At 59.3% G+C, this 15,396-nt stretch overlaps 2 protein-coding genes across 4 annotated transcripts in view; one reads left to right on the top strand and one right to left on the bottom strand.

The window, feature by feature from the left end:
• The first annotated feature begins 254 nt into the window (after nt 1-254).
• LOC101285317 (histone H1.8) lies at nt 255-6,251 on the top strand. The gene is made up of 4 exons (XM_049715733.1): nt 255-536; nt 2,229-2,589; nt 3,620-3,684; nt 4,008-6,251. Exons 1-4 carry the CDS (start codon nt 255-257, stop codon nt 4,257-4,259), a joined length of 960 nt encoding a protein of 319 aa, XP_049571690.1. The 3' UTR covers nt 4,260-6,251.
• Nucleotides 6,252-7,888: 1,637 nt separating this feature from the next.
• Nucleotides 7,889-15,396, bottom strand: part of PLXND1 (plexin D1) — a 51,976-nt gene continuing 44,468 nt past the window's right edge. For all 3 annotated transcript variants that reach the window (XM_049716002.1, XM_049716003.1, XM_004284306.4), the window contains 11 exons: nt 14,694-14,840; nt 14,393-14,549; nt 13,864-13,967; nt 13,718-13,781; nt 12,995-13,029; nt 12,658-12,762; nt 11,960-12,123; nt 10,718-10,865; nt 9,493-9,633; nt 9,279-9,353; nt 7,889-9,024 (listed from right to left, as the gene is read on the bottom strand). In XM_049716002.1, the coding sequence (XP_049571959.1) occupies nt 8,908-9,024; nt 9,279-9,353; nt 9,493-9,633; nt 10,718-10,865; nt 11,960-12,123; nt 12,658-12,762; nt 12,995-13,029; nt 13,718-13,781; nt 13,864-13,967; nt 14,393-14,549; nt 14,694-14,840 (1,257 nt within the window). In that variant the 3' untranslated portion in view covers nt 7,889-8,907. The remainder of the gene's footprint in view (nt 9,025-9,278; nt 9,354-9,492; nt 9,634-10,717; nt 10,866-11,959; nt 12,124-12,657; nt 12,763-12,994; nt 13,030-13,717; nt 13,782-13,863; nt 13,968-14,392; nt 14,550-14,693; nt 14,841-15,396) is intronic.

Raw genomic sequence — 15,396 nt, 5'->3', positions numbered from 1 at the left:
TGAGCCTTCGTGGAGGGCTGCTGCGTGCCCAGCCCCACGGTGGGCACCGGGAGACCCCGGGTGGCCAAGCAGTGCCCCCACGTCTGCTCCCAGGCCAGGGGGCAGTGGCCCTGACCTGGGGTGGGGGTGAGGGGTGTGTACTTGATCCCCCGGCCGCTTGCTCACACACAGTGGGGCCTGGCCAGCGCCTAGTGGGTGTTTCACTAGGCATGTTTGTCTTCAGCGGGGTCTGAGGGAGGTCTGGGCCCCGGGTGATGTCCTGCTGTCTGTCCGTAGGCCTGATCCGGAGCGGCGTCCGAGAGCCCCGCCACCACCCTCCGGTGCTGCGCATGGTGCTGGAGGCGCTGCAGGCGGGGGAGCAGCGCCGGGGTACCTCGGTGGCGGCCATCAAGGTTTACATCCTGCAGAAGTACCCGACAGTGAACGTCCTCCGGTTCAAGTACCTGCTGAAGCAGGCCTTGGCCACAGGCATGCACCGTGGCCTCCTTGTCAGGCCCGTCAACTCCAAGGCCCGGGGAGCCACTGGCAGCTTCAAAGTCAGGCACTGGGAATGGGGTGGGGGGTGGCGAGAGGCCCCAGGGTGCAGGTGGACTTGCCCGAGGGCTTGAACCCCAATTCCAGCTCTTTCTTCCCAGCCTCTGGGTGCTGGTTCCCTGCCCTGTTCCCTCTCTCCTTCTTTCTCTTCTCGTTCTTCCTCTGTCTTTGCCGAGACCCCCCGTCTCCCCGGGAAAGCTGAGCACCCACACGGCCCCAGTCACCCTGCTGCTTCCGCCTCCATCCCTGTCGGGTGTGTTGAGTGACCAGAGACCGTCTCAGCTGTTCCACTTCTGGGTCCTTGGCGCCCGTGACCCCTTCCTGGAATTCCTTACCACGGGCGGCACAGACCCAACCTTGGCCTCTATGGGGTTACAGAAATGGGGTTTGTTCCCCGTGCTGTCTGGCTCCAGACCCGTGGTCTCCAGACCAGGGCTGACACCTCCCTGAGCCCCTACATCCTCCTCTTTCAAAGGGGAGGGTCACCCAGAGCTAAGGGCAAATTTGGCCACAGAATTAAGCCCCAGCATCATGACTGCCAGCTGCCACCAGGGAAATCTCAGCGACACAGACATGGGGTCTGTCTTGTCACTGCTGTGCCCCAGCAAGTAGCAGTTCCTCTGACAGGCTCCATGGAACACGGTGGAACGTTCTCAACCTCCACGTTCCAATCCCTGTGGGAATAGGGTGGCTGAGCACAGGGGATCCCCCCTCCTGGAACTCTGGGTGTGTGGGTCAGAGATTGGACACCAGCCATGGCAAGGCCAGGGGCACAGGGTGGGGTGAAGGGAAGCAAGAGAGGGCACTGGGAGTGCGTGTGACTGGGAGACGGTCAGGAAAGTGGGCCAACGAGCTGGGAGGCAGGGAAGGGGGTCTTGGGTACCACGGAGTCAGGAATGTGTGTGTGCAGAGAGTGGGAGTTGATTCTGGTCTTGGTGGGTAACGGGGAGCCGTGAGGGTCCAGGGATGCTGGGAGCAGCGTCATCAGCTGGGCTCTAGAGGGGCAGGGACCACCTGTTTGCCGGGGACGCTTGCATCCTCCTGCCACTTGTACCCTCTCTGTTGGCCCCATTGTAAAGATGAGGAGACCGAGGCCAGAGGGGGAGGAGAAGACTTGGGCGAGTCGCCCTTGGGCTGGGGTTGAGGCCCCAGGAAGCCACGAACTCTCAGCCGTCTGACTTCCATGTCCGTGTCCAGCTACACAGAAGCGAAGCGGCAGGGAGACTTGGGGACACAGTAGTGTGAGGCGGGGAGGTGGGGAGTCCGAGCCACAGTCTGTGGATGGTGTTGGGGGGTCAAAGGAGATTATAGGTTAGCATCTCAGAGATACCGTTAGGGCTCAGTGTGCACGATGTGCTCCCAGAAGCCTGGCTCTGAGGCTTCCGGGTGCGGGGGTGGGAGGCGCGTGCCCGCCACCTGTGCAGGGAGGGTAGGAGAAGCTTGGGCGAGTTTTGGAGACTCGGGTTCCTTAGCTCCTAATGGCAGCACCGTTCCTCACAGTGCATGAATGGGTGGAATGCATTACTGGCAGCCGGCATTTAGGAGGTGGTTTTGCGTGCTCTCCGCAAGCCCTTGGCCGCCTTCCTCTCCCCCTCCTTTGGGATGGGGTCTTCTCTGAGCCTCATGTAGGGTATAGGGGCGTAAGACATCCAGAACCTCTGCTCTCAATCCCACCCCGTTCTCTCCTCCTCCAGTTAGTTCCCAAAGACAAAAGGAAAATCCAGCCCCGGAAGACGTCCACCATGACGGCCCCCAGGAGGCCTGGTCAAGCTGAGGGAAAGGACTCCAAGAAACCAACTGAGTCAAAGAAGAACCCACCCAACCCAGGCGATGTGAAAAAAGGATCCAGGAAGCCGGGAGAGGGGAGGACAGCTCCCCCCAAACCAGGTGCAGCCAAGAAGGCCCCCAAGAAAGGCCAGCAGACCAAGGACCAAGAGGCAAGACTGGGTGAGGCCAAGAAGTCCTCCCAACAGCCAGACAAGGCCACACAGGCCCCTCCCATTGCCAGTGGGCCCAGTGGGAAGTCAGAGGTCAAAGGTGGAAGGAGCAGCCGAGGTATGGATGTGAATGGGGTGAGAGGAGGGCATGGGAGGGGGTTTCTGGCAGCCACGGGACATGAGCTGGAATGGAGGGGCCAGCTCTGGGAGGAGGGGTTTCTAGCCAGTGTGCCCTGAGCACTTGGCTTGACTCAGAGAGACAGAGAATGCATGGTAGCTGGTGGGGGTGGGTATGGGGGAGAAGAGCGCAGAGAGAGGAGGAGGGGTCATCTCTGAGAAGGATCAGGGGAGGCTTCCTGGAGGAGGTGTCCCAGGCAGAACAGCTTGTGCAGAGGCCTGGAAGCATGAAGAAGGTGGAAAAAGTACAAATAGTTGTGTCTGTGTGCACTGGGGGAGGGGGAGGGGAGGTTGTGAAGGGCAGCAGGAGGCTGGACTTTATCTGGAGGACGATGAGGAGCCACAGAAAGACTCTGAACAGGGGAGAGCTAGGGCCCAAGGTGTTCTTAAAAATGTATCCTGGGGCTTCCCTGGTGGCGCAGTGGTTGAGAGTCCGCCTGCCGATGCAGGGGACACGGGTTTGTGCCCCGGTCCGGGAAGATCCCACATGCCGCGGAGCGGCTGGGCCCGTGAGCCATGGCCGCTGAGCCTGCGCGTCCGGAGCCTGTGCTCCGCAACGGGAGAGGCCACAGCAGTGAGAGGCCCACGTATTGCAAAAAAATAATAATAATAAAAGAAAAATGTATCCTGGCTGCCATGTGGAAGATGGGTTAAAGGCTAGAGGCAGATACACCTGTCGGGGGCATTTGGTGTGGGCAGGCGTGGAGCTGTGAACGGAGTGAGGGGTGGTCATCCACTGTCCAGTTAATCCTCCAACTGTCCGTGGGAGAGAGGCTGCTACCTTCAGTTGGCAGACTAGGGCACCCAGACTCAGAGAGGCTAAACTACTTGCTCCAGGTCACACAGCCAGCAAGTGTCAGAGTGAGGACTGGGCCCTGGGCAGGACGAGGGCTGTGGGACCCCTGAACCTTCCTGCCCAGCAGCAGCTCCTCCTGAAAGGGGTGTTTCTCACATGCCATCCCCTCTTCCAGCAGATACCAAGGCCCACAGGAAAACAAAGCCTGGGAGTCAGAGTTCCAAACCCACGGTCACCAAGGTAGGTGCCTGGGTGACTTCCTGCTCCGGGTCTCCAGCGACCAGAGCTTGGGCATCCCCACCCGGCCCCAGAGGGGTCAGCCGAGGAAGGGGGCAACTTATTTTCCTACAAAGTACAGAGCACTTTCCTCCCCTCCCCGGCCCTTCAGCGCCGTGAGGATCACCATCCCCATTTTATAGATAAGAGGCTGAGACTTAGAGAGGTGAGGTCACTTGTTGAAAGTGACCCAGCACTGGGATTTCACCCCTAAGTTCGTGGGCTCTGAGCTGTGCACCCAGCCCTGCCCAGCTCTGTCCCCTTGCTCCTGGTTTGCTTTCTTATAGGGCGAGGATGCTGCTGCTTCCCCAGCCAAAAAGAAGATGGGCAGCAAGGTCCCTAAAAAGGCTGCTGTGCAGGGGGCCGGGGAGGGGCCTAAAGCCAAGGCCCCTGTTCCTCCCAAGGGCAGTGGGTCCAAGATGGAGCCTGTACCACTGGCCAGGAAGGCAGAGGCCCCTAAAGGCCCGAGAAAGCCTGGCATTCCCACCAAGTCCTCTGCGTCCAAAGCGGCCAGTAAGAAGGCAGAAGCCGAGAACTAGAGGCGGGGTGGAGACAGACTGAGATTCTACTTTTTTATTCCCCTAAAAACTATCACTCTATTTCACTGTAACCTATTTATCAATAAAGACTTTTCCCCCCACAAATTGGTGTGGAAGGAGGCTGAGGTCTAAGGATTTGGCCATCCAGTGCTAGGACCCAGATAGAAGCTTCTGCCCTGGGGAGATGCAGACCGCTGCAGGGATCCAAAGTCACCTAGGCACCCATGGAGGCACTGGAAAGGTGTTTAATGCAGCCTGAGATCTGGGACTGCTTCCTGGAGGGGGCAGCTTTTGGTTTTAAAGGATGAGTAGGAATTGCCAGATAGATGAGGGGAAGGGCCTTGCAGGCAGAGGGCCCAGAATGTGGGGTGGAGCTGGGAGGATGGGGATTTGTGGTTTTGAGAGGAGAACAGGTGGGGGAGGGGTGGCATGAGCCCCGGGCCATGGAGATGGGGCAGGAAGGTGTGGAAGGGTGGACTAAGGAGGGCAGACATCGTCTTGGGGGCATTGGGGAGCCAGGGTGGGTTATAGGCAGGGAAGAGGCTGACGTGGTGTGTGTTGAGAAGGATCCCTGTGGCTGCGGAGAGGAGGGGTTAGAGGAGCTGAGAGGAGGTGTGGACTGTTCGACTAGTCACTGAGTAGGACTGTGGGCCCCTCGGGAATCCTCAGAAGGAAGAGAAAGCGCAAAGGCTGTGGGGTGGGAATGCTCTTGACAGGCATGTGTGGCTAAAGCCCAGATGGAGACAGAGGTGAGGTCTGGGGTGTTTTAAAAACGTATGTGACACTGTTCCCATGGAGAGCTGGAGTCTGTGCCCCTGCCCCTTGAGCCTGGGCTCGTTGATTGCTTGACCAATAGACTACAGTGGAATTCACGTTAGGACAGTTGCTGGGCTCAGGCCTTAAGAGACTGGCAGCTTCTACTTCCTGTGTGGGGGTTGTTTCTTGTTGTTTTTTCGCTTTTTAATAGTTGCTCTTAGAACTCAGCCACCATGCTGTGTGGAAACCCAAACAGCCGGTGGAGAAGAATTGAGGCACCCCAGTTGTCAGCCCCAGCTGGGCTCCCTGACCAGCCAGCACCAATTTGCCAGCCATGGGAGTGCACCATCTTGGAAATGGATCGCCTATCCCAGTTGAGTGGCCCCCCTGACACCACGTAGAACAGGGACGGGCCTTCCCTGCCGAGCCCTGCCCCAGGCAGACACATAAGCACCACAAATGTATTGGGGTGGTTTGTTACGCAGCAGTAGATACCATAACAAGGGCTGCAGGGTAGACTAGGGCAAGATCCTGAAGGGCCTTGTAAGCCAGGATAGGAATTTTGGGTTTTGTTTAATTGTGATGAACAGCCATTAGAGGCCAGTGAGCAGCGGAGTGCCTGCAGGGGGGACACGGGAAGCAGCAGGGGGCTAAGGAGGCAACCCCTGCAATGGTCCAGCTGAGGGGTGGGCCGCCATGGAGGGAGGGGTTAGAAGTAGTGGATTCTGGGTAGAGGTTTAAGCAGGGTGGATGGGATATGCTGAGGGAGTGGATGTAGAAAGGGGTCCACAGTTTGGGGTCCACACAAGTGCTTGTGTGGCGATCACCTCCTGGGGCGAGAACAGCTCGTTCAGGGGGCTGCCAAGAGGTGGTCCAGATGAGGGGTGACTGCTGAGCCAGGGAGTGCGCAGAGACGGAAGGGGTGGATTTGAAGGGAGTCAGAGGTAAGCTGGATGGCACTTGGGAAGGGGAAGATGGGACACAAAGGGAAACTGAGGCAGCCCAGCATGGAGCATCAGACTGTCCCCTTTCTGCCGCTGCTCCCTCAGCCCTGCTCTCACGTCCCCGAATCCCACGTGAGGCTTTGTCTCACTGCCGATGGCTTCCTGACTTCCCTGGGGCATCTGTAACGTGGCTGCCAGCAGAGCCCCGAGGGGCACAGTGAGCAGACGGTAGTGAGCTGGGTTGGCGCTTCCCCCTTAGGGGTTCTGGTTGGGGGAGGCACCCTGGGCAGCTTCTGGGGGGGGCGGTTGGGCATCACCGGGCATCCCACCCCCACGAGCTGGCAGCAGGCCAGTAGCCCTGAGCTGGCAGAGGCCGGACAGCACCCAGCACCCAGCACCCACGAGACTTGGGAGGGCCTCCTCCCCTGCTTGAGGACAGACATTACGCCAAAGTTTCCACCTCCTGTGACCCTCAGACGGAGCTAAGGGACACCTGTAGCTGCAAGGCAAGTCTTCAGGGCCCCAGACAAGGACTGGGGGTGGTTCACAGTGGTTGGCCACCTTCTGTGCCGAGAAATGACCCTAGAAACTAGAGATGTCCTCCCTGTGCAAATGCGTTTTTAAGCTTCAAGAAGGAATTGCATGTTAATCAGGCATTAAAACAGGCCGTGGAATAGTTAATGGCATAGGAAGATGTTGCATGGGGGACGAGGCAGCTGCGAAATGGTGAGTACATCCTGATCTCGATTATCACTCCTCAGCCTCCGACCCAGGCAGGCACACGATTTGGAGTTTGGAATGGCATGCTCTCAGATTTTAACCATGGGTGGGTTAGGGTAGCTTTTATTTTCTTCAGGCTTTTCGTACTTCCTGACAGTTCTGCAGAAAACATGTATTCATTCTAGCATCACACCCCCCCAAAAAATTCTTATCAAATTGTGTAAATAACTTAGACTAGAAAGTCTGCTGCTTAATAAAAAGGCATCAGTGATCAGAATAGAGAATTTGAAAAGATAAAGAATCTCCGCCCAGAAGGCACTACAGGAAGAGGCTATTTTTAAAGCTAAAGATTGTTTACTTTTCTCATTTTTCTGTTCTCAATTCTAGAACTGGTATTTTTGGGATTTTGTTTAAATTGTACGAATTTTTCTGTCCTGGCTCTTACTCCTGATTAATGTGTGTGTGTGGGGGGATTATTTTTCCTTCATAAAAAGAAAAAACTAACTTACGCCGCTTCTGATTTGGAGGTGGTCCTTTAGTGACCTTTCCTGGGGGTCAGTGAACCTCAGCCCCAGCTCAGGCCTAGAGCCAGCTGGGTGGGCTGGGGGTCTCTGTGGTATTTGCTGATCCCAAGTCATGTGCTGAGGTGAGAAATAGTGCAGGGTTATACCAGCCTGGGAGAAACTGTCTCTGTTTCCTCATCTGAATAATGGAGTTAATGGTATACATTTATGACAAATTCAGGGCGAGTGTGTAAACGGCAGTTCTCTTTCCAGGGTGGTCACCTTGGAGCTCCCCACACGCTTTGGGGGCCGCTGTGGGAACTCCAGCCTGGAGGAAGCATGGAACAGAGGAATGAGGGGCCCACGCAAGCTGGTTTTTGGCTTCCCTGTGCCGTGACATGGGAAATTCCTCGACTGTGCTGAGAGTCAGTTTCTACATCTGTAAAATGGGGATGATATTCTGTTCCTTATTACATAGGTAAGTAGGTTAGGAGCAGGGCCTACCCAGGGGTAGATGGCACACAGCAGCTGTGACATATTCCTGGCGGTCAGTGGATGCCCGCGTTTCCCCACTGAACCTTCTTGGAAGCGGAGTTGGTATCTGCCCACCCCTCACGAGGGGAGCCGGGCAGGGTCCTAAGCCAGGCCCCCCTCCCTCCTTTCTGCTACAAGTACAGCCATCTCAGGATAAAGGCTGGAGCCCACGGCAGGTTTTCCTATCAGGCTTTTATTATAAAGAAGGTTCCAGAGCATCCCAGCCTCCCCCTCCAGCCCAGCCCCAAGGTCTGCGACCTGTCCCAGCACTGGCTGGGTCAGCCCCAGCCAGCCGCTTCTGGCAGAACAGAAAGGACGGTGTTCTCAGGGCGCGGGGGGTCTCTGCCAGGTCTGCCTGTCCCCTGGAACAGTCATTTCCAGTGTTGCGCTGGGAGCCCCTCGGGACCCCTCCCCGGGTCCTCTGCACTAGTGGCAGCTATTCACAGTTGGCGCGCGATAAGTTTTTTAATATATAAAAGCTTTTTTTTAAAAAAACAACAACAAAAAGTGGTGCTCTCTTTAGAAACACTTCCAGCAAGATCAAGTAGCCCAGCTACAGCCTCGGTGCAACTCAGCCCCCTCCCCTCCCTCGAGACCAGGATCGCCCAGCACCTGTCCCCTCGGCCCCTGCCCGCCTGGCTCCCAGGGCAGCACAGAGCCTCCCGCGGGCGGTGGATGCTGCCCACTCAGCCAGCGGCCGCTCAAGAACAGAAACCTGACACTGCTGGATGGCGTGTGGCCAGGGTCCTCTGCAGGTGAGTAGAGAAGGGGACGACATTTTGGTGGTTGAAGAAGTGGAAACCAGCTGAGGGCTGGTTCAAGGGGCCTCCCCTCCACCGGGTAGGATGAGGTAGTGTTTCCGGCTGCGACCTCAGGGCCGGGTGGCCTGTTCGCCCATCGGTGGGTTCGTTAGCACTGGGCCGTGCAGGGCAGAGCAAGTGGGGTGCCGTCCAGGCTGTGCTGGGTGGACGGTGGGAGCCTTACCGGGGAACGGCTGCAGCATTTGAGCCCCCAGCCCAGAGCCGGGTCTGGGGGCAGGTGGGAGGGGATGGTGCCCAAGGGGCCAGGGCTGGGGGCTCCGCTGGCTGGCTCAGAGAGGCCCCTCGTGCTGCGTTGTTTCCCAGCCGGAGTCCGAGGCACTGGGGACAAAGCGAACTCGAGGGAGGGCGCCCGTCCTGCCATCCCCCAGGCTCAGGCCTCGCTGTAGCACTCGTAGATGTTGTCCTCCATCAGGGCCACCACCTGCTCAAACTTGTGCTGCAGCTGCGTCCTCCGGGCTGTGGGGTTTGCCTCCAGGGCGCTCATGATCTGAGGGGGAAGCGGAGGGAGCTGGGCCAAAACCCGGGCCCAGGACCCCCGGGTCCCACTGCACATCCTGGGGGAGAACACACCGCCTGGATTTCCACTGCTGGTGGCCACCCCAAAGCGGAAACGTCCTGGGGATATGAATGCCTGAGAGGGACCCTCACCCTGGGTTTGTTTCCCTGAGCAGGTGGCAGTGAGCAGGGCTGACATGGGGGCATCGTAGCTCCGAGGGGGGCCTCGCACTAGGGGCTACTCACCTGTGGGCGATACCTCTTGGCGTATTTATAAATCTCTGCCATGGCCACGTTGGTGTTGAACTCATTCTGGTATTTCTGTGAGGAAAGACAAGGCGGAAGTCGGAGAGAGGTTGACTCCATGGTCAAAACCAGGCCCAGCCCAGCCTAGACTCGCTGCTTAAACACAGCTCCTCGCTGACGGTCAAGTCCCGCCCGGCAAGGTCCTGCGGCGCACCCGTGACTCCTCCGCCAGGTGCGCGTTCATTTCCTGCTCGCTGAGCGGAGTCATGTCATGGATCTGTTTGTAGTAGCGCTGCACGATTTTCCGGTACTCGGGAATCTCCTTGGCGTAGAGGAGCTTGTTGGTTGGTGAGTCCTGGGCAGAGAGGAGTGAGGGATTCAGACACAGACTCGTTTTCTCCTGGATGAGCCCTCGTCTCTCCTGCCACACAAACGAGCCCATCACTGAACGTCCCCGCCCTGCGGGCTTTGGACCAGGGACCCCCACCCCTCTCCTCTCCGCCCTTGTACTTGGAACCCCTGCCCTATTTTCTACGGAAGTGTCAGGGCGATGACCTCAAGGGGGGACCGACTTCTGGGGGGAAAGTGCATGGGCTTGTGCCAGCTCTCTGACACGCAGGCTGTTTTGTTTGTATCCTTGCTTAGGGATATGGGTCTTGGTGGCTAAGATTTCTGGAAGCCTGACTGCTGTCTCAGTGGAATATTTCCCACCACATGTTTCCTACGCCTGAAAGCAAAACGTGCCAAGTATGTTCCCAGTTCTCTGTCATGGGCGTCCTGCTTTCCGAGATAGTGTGTGAGAGGTGACGGCATTTTCTGCCTCTCGTGGCCTCTCTCTGAAAGTCATGGGCTAAACACAGGGCCAGGCACTGGCCCTCCTGCAGGGGCAGGTCTAACTCTACCATTTCATTAACGCTCACAGCCTCCCTGCCCGGCCCAGGCCCTTCCCTCGGCCTGGAATGCCGCTCTCTCTCCTCCGGGCCTGCTAAAGCCAGCTGGGTCCTCTCCCTGCAGACAGATGCCTCAGGGGTCTCCCTCCTGCATGTATTCAAAGGTCTTGGTCACTTGTGCCCCCCTCTGCCCACCCCTTCACTCAGTGCCCACTGGATGGCTCTTGACCATCAGGGCTGCCGCCCGGAGCCCACAGGTCTCTGATGGTGTGCCAGACCACACAGGCTTTCCGCGTTCACTCTGGCTTCTCCCGGCCTGGCTCCACGGCCTCAGCGTTGGGAACTGGTGCGGGGCACACCTGAGGCAGCTGCAGCCAGTCTGCAGCCACGTAGTTTGACTGTGGGTGGCGGTTTCTGGGAGTCCCCCCGCCCCCGCTTCTGATGACCGCGTTCATTCCCACGTCCCCCAGATCTGAGCTCTTTTGTTTCCCCTCCCAGGAAGATCTCCGTCCCCATCAGCACCAGATGGCCTGCCCAGGAGCAGCTGACCTTGCCCAGCTGCAGGTCCGAGATGGAACAGGCGTCGATGAAGGCCTGTGCGATGACTGAGAGGCAGGCATCGATGTGGTCCGTCTTCTCGATGTCAAAGACAAACTGTGGGTTTTTTAGGATGTTCACCCAGAACCGGAGAGGAAGGCTGTGGGACAGAGAGTGACAGGGGCAGCGGCGTGAGCCCCCCCCGGGGGTGGGCAGCAGAGGCAGTGGTTGCCGAGGGGGCTTGGGACAGGCTGGCTTTGCCCCTCGAGGCCAGCGGAGACTAGTCACAGGACGGAACCTCTGGAAACCTCGGTTTGCTCCCCCACAAATGCGGCTGATGGCCATCCCCGGCCGGCTGGGGCAGCAGAGGGGCTGGGAGCCGGGTTTCCTGTGTGGAGAGGGCCACGGGCTGCGGCAGGAGCTGCAAGGCCTGACTTCACCCTTGCTGCCCGCCCCACCCCTGCAGAGTCGCCCGCTCTCACGCAGCAGCCTGGAGCCAGCGAGACAGTCCTGGTTCCCATTAGAACCCCCGCCCTGCCCCCGCCTCGCAGCCCATGGCTCCTCCTCCAGCCCCTGCATGGCTGCGGGAAGTCCATCATTAACTGGGTCACCAGGCAAACTGAGGGAGGGAAGAGGCCTGGATCCTTAGCCTCAGGGGGCCAGAGGGTTGGTAACACCCTCCTCCCCAGTGACTGGGCAGCCTGGGACATACAGACCCCCCACCCCACCCCAACCAGAGCTCTGAGCAGCCCCTGCAGCTACACAGAAACTTCTAGGTCTGCGGCATGTTTTTCTGAGCGTTAGGCTAAGGTTTTCAACAACTTCTTGTTGGGGTTTGTGACCATGAAAAGGTAAACCGTGCCTCAAAGGAGGGATGTGATCGGGGGCAGGAACATCTCCACGAGCCTCAGTGTGCTCATCTGTAAAACGGAGCTGACGGTGCCCACCGCAGAGGGGTGGAGGAGAGTGATGGTAAGGGCAAAACTTAGACAATGCTCACTTTTAGTTAATTCTTACAATTAAAGTGGGTTACTTTTACTGCCCTGGTTTTATAGCTAGGAGAAACTAAAGCACAGAGAGGTTAAGTCACTTACCCAAGGTCACACAGCTTGGAATGGCATAAGGGATTGAACCCAGGCCGGTGGGCTGAGAGACCAGGCTCTGAACCCCCGCACCACTGCTGCCCCCAATGATAGAGTGAATCACACAGCCCTCCCCCCCTGGCCTCCCACCCACACCACACTGGCCCACCACCTGTTGGTCTTCCAGATGTGTAGGGTGTCAGGGTCTGAGATCCCCCTCTTCTCTGCTTGCTCTTCCAGGAAGTCAAAGAAGTACTTGACAGCCAGTGGGGGCTTGTCTTCACGGATACTCAGAATGGCCTTGAACAGGTCATCCAGAAACTTCTGCAGCGTGCCCTGCATGGAAGGAGGTGGCCGTCGTCAGCCCAGGACCACACAGAGGGGGGTAAGCAGGCACCTCTGGCAGTTCAGGGGAGCCCGTGGTGCTGGGACTGAGCAGTGCTGGGTGAATGGGGAAGCTACGTGGCATCAGGCTGGTCATCTAACCTCTCTGGGCCTCGGTCTCCCTGTCTGTGAAACGGGTTAGTGCAACCTACCCCACAAGGGTGTTGGAAGGACTGAGACATAGAGCAGGGAATTGCTGGGCTGGAGTGTGAGCTCTCAGGCGCCCACTCTGCTGCCCCAGCAGTGTGGCCTTGGGGGCATCACTGGGCCTCTGCTGCCCTCCATGTCACACGGGCTGATAGAGAAGTTGTCATCGGGCACCCTTCATGCTGGGAGCAAACCCCTCCTCAGCTGGGACCCAAAGCCCTCAGCCTCTCGCCCCAGAGCCTGGCTGGCCCCACAGGGGAAGCACTGTCCCCCTCACTCCAAGTGTGTGCTCACAGCTGACCCACTGGAGTGAGGACACAGAGATGAGGGTGGGCCCACCTTGGTGGACAGCAGGCGGGTCAGGTAGATCTCTGGTAGCACCTTCTTGCGGTGGCTCTGCCGGTGGGACTTCTTGGGCTCTGCCAGCTCATCCGTGGGCAGCACCTGGGAGGCCAGGGCAGTGGTCAGTGCTGGCGCCAGGCACCATCCCCGGCCGCCCGTGGGCACTGGGCTCTCTTTGTGGTGCACGCGAGCTACCCTGGGTCCCGTTCCCGCTCCCCACTCCAGCCTTTCCCAGGGCCTGCAAGCACTGCCCCCAGAGGCCCAGGGTGGCAGGAAGCCAAGCCGACACCCAGTGAAGGGCGGGCACGCCCAGGGCCGGAGGCAGGGCACTCACCAAATGGAAATACTTCTCTGTGTCCAAGTCTTTCACTGCGAGAGGGAAAACACACACAATAAACGAGAGAGGAGTGGGGAGAGAGAGAAACAGAAATGGAGACCAAAAGATGGAGAAAGAAACTGAGCTCCATGGACAGAGCGAAACGGACATGTGGAGAGAACAAGGCACAGAGAGAGAAATGCAAAGTAAGAGAGCTGAGAGCGAGATCCAGAGACACACGCAGAGAATGAGGTAGAGAGAGAAAGACAGAGGCGTTGACAGACAGAAACATCCACCAGGTGACGGCAGCAGCAGGGAGACGGTCACGGCCCCTCGAGTAGGGCAGGGCGGCGGCCCTCACCCCCCAGCCCAGACCTCACTGGGAGAGACCCGAGAGCCTGCTCCTTGCCTCAGGAGGGAACCCCAAGACCCAGAGGAGCCTAGGACCCCAGGCCTGGGGCATCTGAAGGTATGAATGGGATGTTTGAGGCGGGGACACAGGCCAAAGCCCACATGGCCTCTTGGAATCACATCCCACCCTCCTGGGGCCTCTCTCTGCTGCCTGCAGGAATCCAGCGCTGAGAGGCCTGGCCACAGGCCCTGCCAAGCAGCCCTGCGGCAGGGGGGCCCGGCCCCGCCCCCAGCAGGGAGCCTCAGCCCGGCCCAGCCCCGTCCCTCCAAGCCTCAGCTTCCCCACTGGGGCCGCTCAGAAGGGGCCCTCCCCACGTCCACCAGCACTACCTCGGCCCAGGGTGTTGTCCTTCTTGTCTGTGAGGCTCATGGCCAGGGAGGCACCTTCAGGGATCTGAGGGGGAGAGAGGCCGAGGTCAGAGGTCGGAGGTCAGGGAGGTTGGGAGTGGTGGGAGGTGGGTGGAGCCGGGGCCCACCTTGTAGTGGGCCAGCGTGTTGAGCTTCTTGCGGCCGTCCTCGACCACCGAGGTGTCGTCCAGGTCCCGCAGGATGTAGCTCTGCGTGCTCGAGGCGAACCACTCTGCGGGCAGGGGGAAGGGCATCAGGGCTGGGAGCAGGGGCCACGGGGAGGCAGGCTCCCAGCGGGCCACACGGGGAGAGAACCGGGGGCACCCACACCTGTCTCTGAGCCTCTACTCGTCCATCTGGGAGACGGGGAGGGGAGAGGGTGCCGGGCGCAGAGCAGGAGCTCTGGAAAGGCCTCATCCTCGGGGCTATCACTGGGATCTCAGAGCTGCTGGGGCAGCAGCCTGCATCGGCCTCCCACCGCAGGCCCTGTCTCCCCTCCCCGCCCCACACAGAGCTCCCGGCAGCTGATCTGTCTGCACGTCCCCAGAGCCACAGCTAGCGCACATCTAATGAGCGGCGGGAGTGTGTGCGCCCAAGGCAGGAGCCTGCGCTGCTGAAGCAGCCCCACGCCTGCCGCCCCTGCCCTACCCTGCCCACCTAGGTCGACGTCCTCGGCACGCGGCCACTGGGAGTAGGGCACGTTCTTGCAGAAGGCTTCCAGGATCTTCTCCTTCACCTGCGTCAGCGTGTCTGTGTCCATGGCCCGCACGCTCAGCGAGTCCATACCGCAGCCCTGGAAGGACACGTTCAGATTCTGCAGGAGAGAGGGGGAGGGTCAGCGGGCGACCACCGGGCCCTGGAGGGGAGACAGCCTGTGGGGAGTGGGGGGGGCGGGCAGCAGTGGAGCCGGGACTCTCCGGGGGTGCGGGACCCCTCCCTGCCCGCCTGCCCGGCTCACCCGGGGCTTGGCCTCGATGTTCTCCCGCAGCAGCCACTCCTCGTTGAGCGTGTAGCGGGCCTTGCCTGTGATGGCGTCGATGGAGCCCTTGTTGATCTGCTGCTTGATGGCGCACAGGAGCAGGAAGAACGGCTCCCCCACCGTCTCCTGCGGAAGGTGCGCGCCTGTCAGAGGCTGAGGCCAGACTGCCTGGCCCAGCCCCTGGCCTCCAGCCCACACTCCAGAGTCCGGCCCCAACCTGGAATGCCTTCGCTACCCGCTTCTGCCAATACCTCCGTGGCTGCCTGCTCATACCCTCCTTTTGATCCTGGTGCCACTGCCTCCCATCCCCCACCCAGAGGTGTCTCTGTGGACTCCAAGCTCGAACATCGCCTAATGTGGGTGGCCACATTCATTTCATCCTGCCAGCAACCCTTCCAGGTATGGGGTGTCATTCTCATTGCTGAGACGCCGAGACTCAGAAAGGGCAAGCAACCTGCTCAGGGTCACCCAGCAGGGAAGTGGCAGAGCTGGACTCAAAGGCACATCAGGGGGCATATGAGGACTGAGAAAACAATCTTCTGAAACAATGCCACTGACAGAGCCTCTGTTCCGTCCTGGGCTGGCTCTGAGCCCTTGCAGGAAGTCAGGCCTTCTCTGAGCCTCAGTTTCCCCATCTGTATAATGGATCCTATGGGGCTGTCCCTGTGTCCTCTGAGCCCCC

The sequence above is a fragment of the Orcinus orca genome, chromosome 10 (genome assembly GCF_937001465.1).
Source record: "Orcinus orca chromosome 10, mOrcOrc1.1, whole genome shotgun sequence".
NCBI classification, from domain to species: Eukaryota; Metazoa; Chordata; class Mammalia; order Artiodactyla; family Delphinidae; genus Orcinus; species Orcinus orca.
The sequence above is the reverse complement of the archived record's forward strand: the minus strand, read 5'-3'. Positions and strand labels throughout refer to the sequence as shown.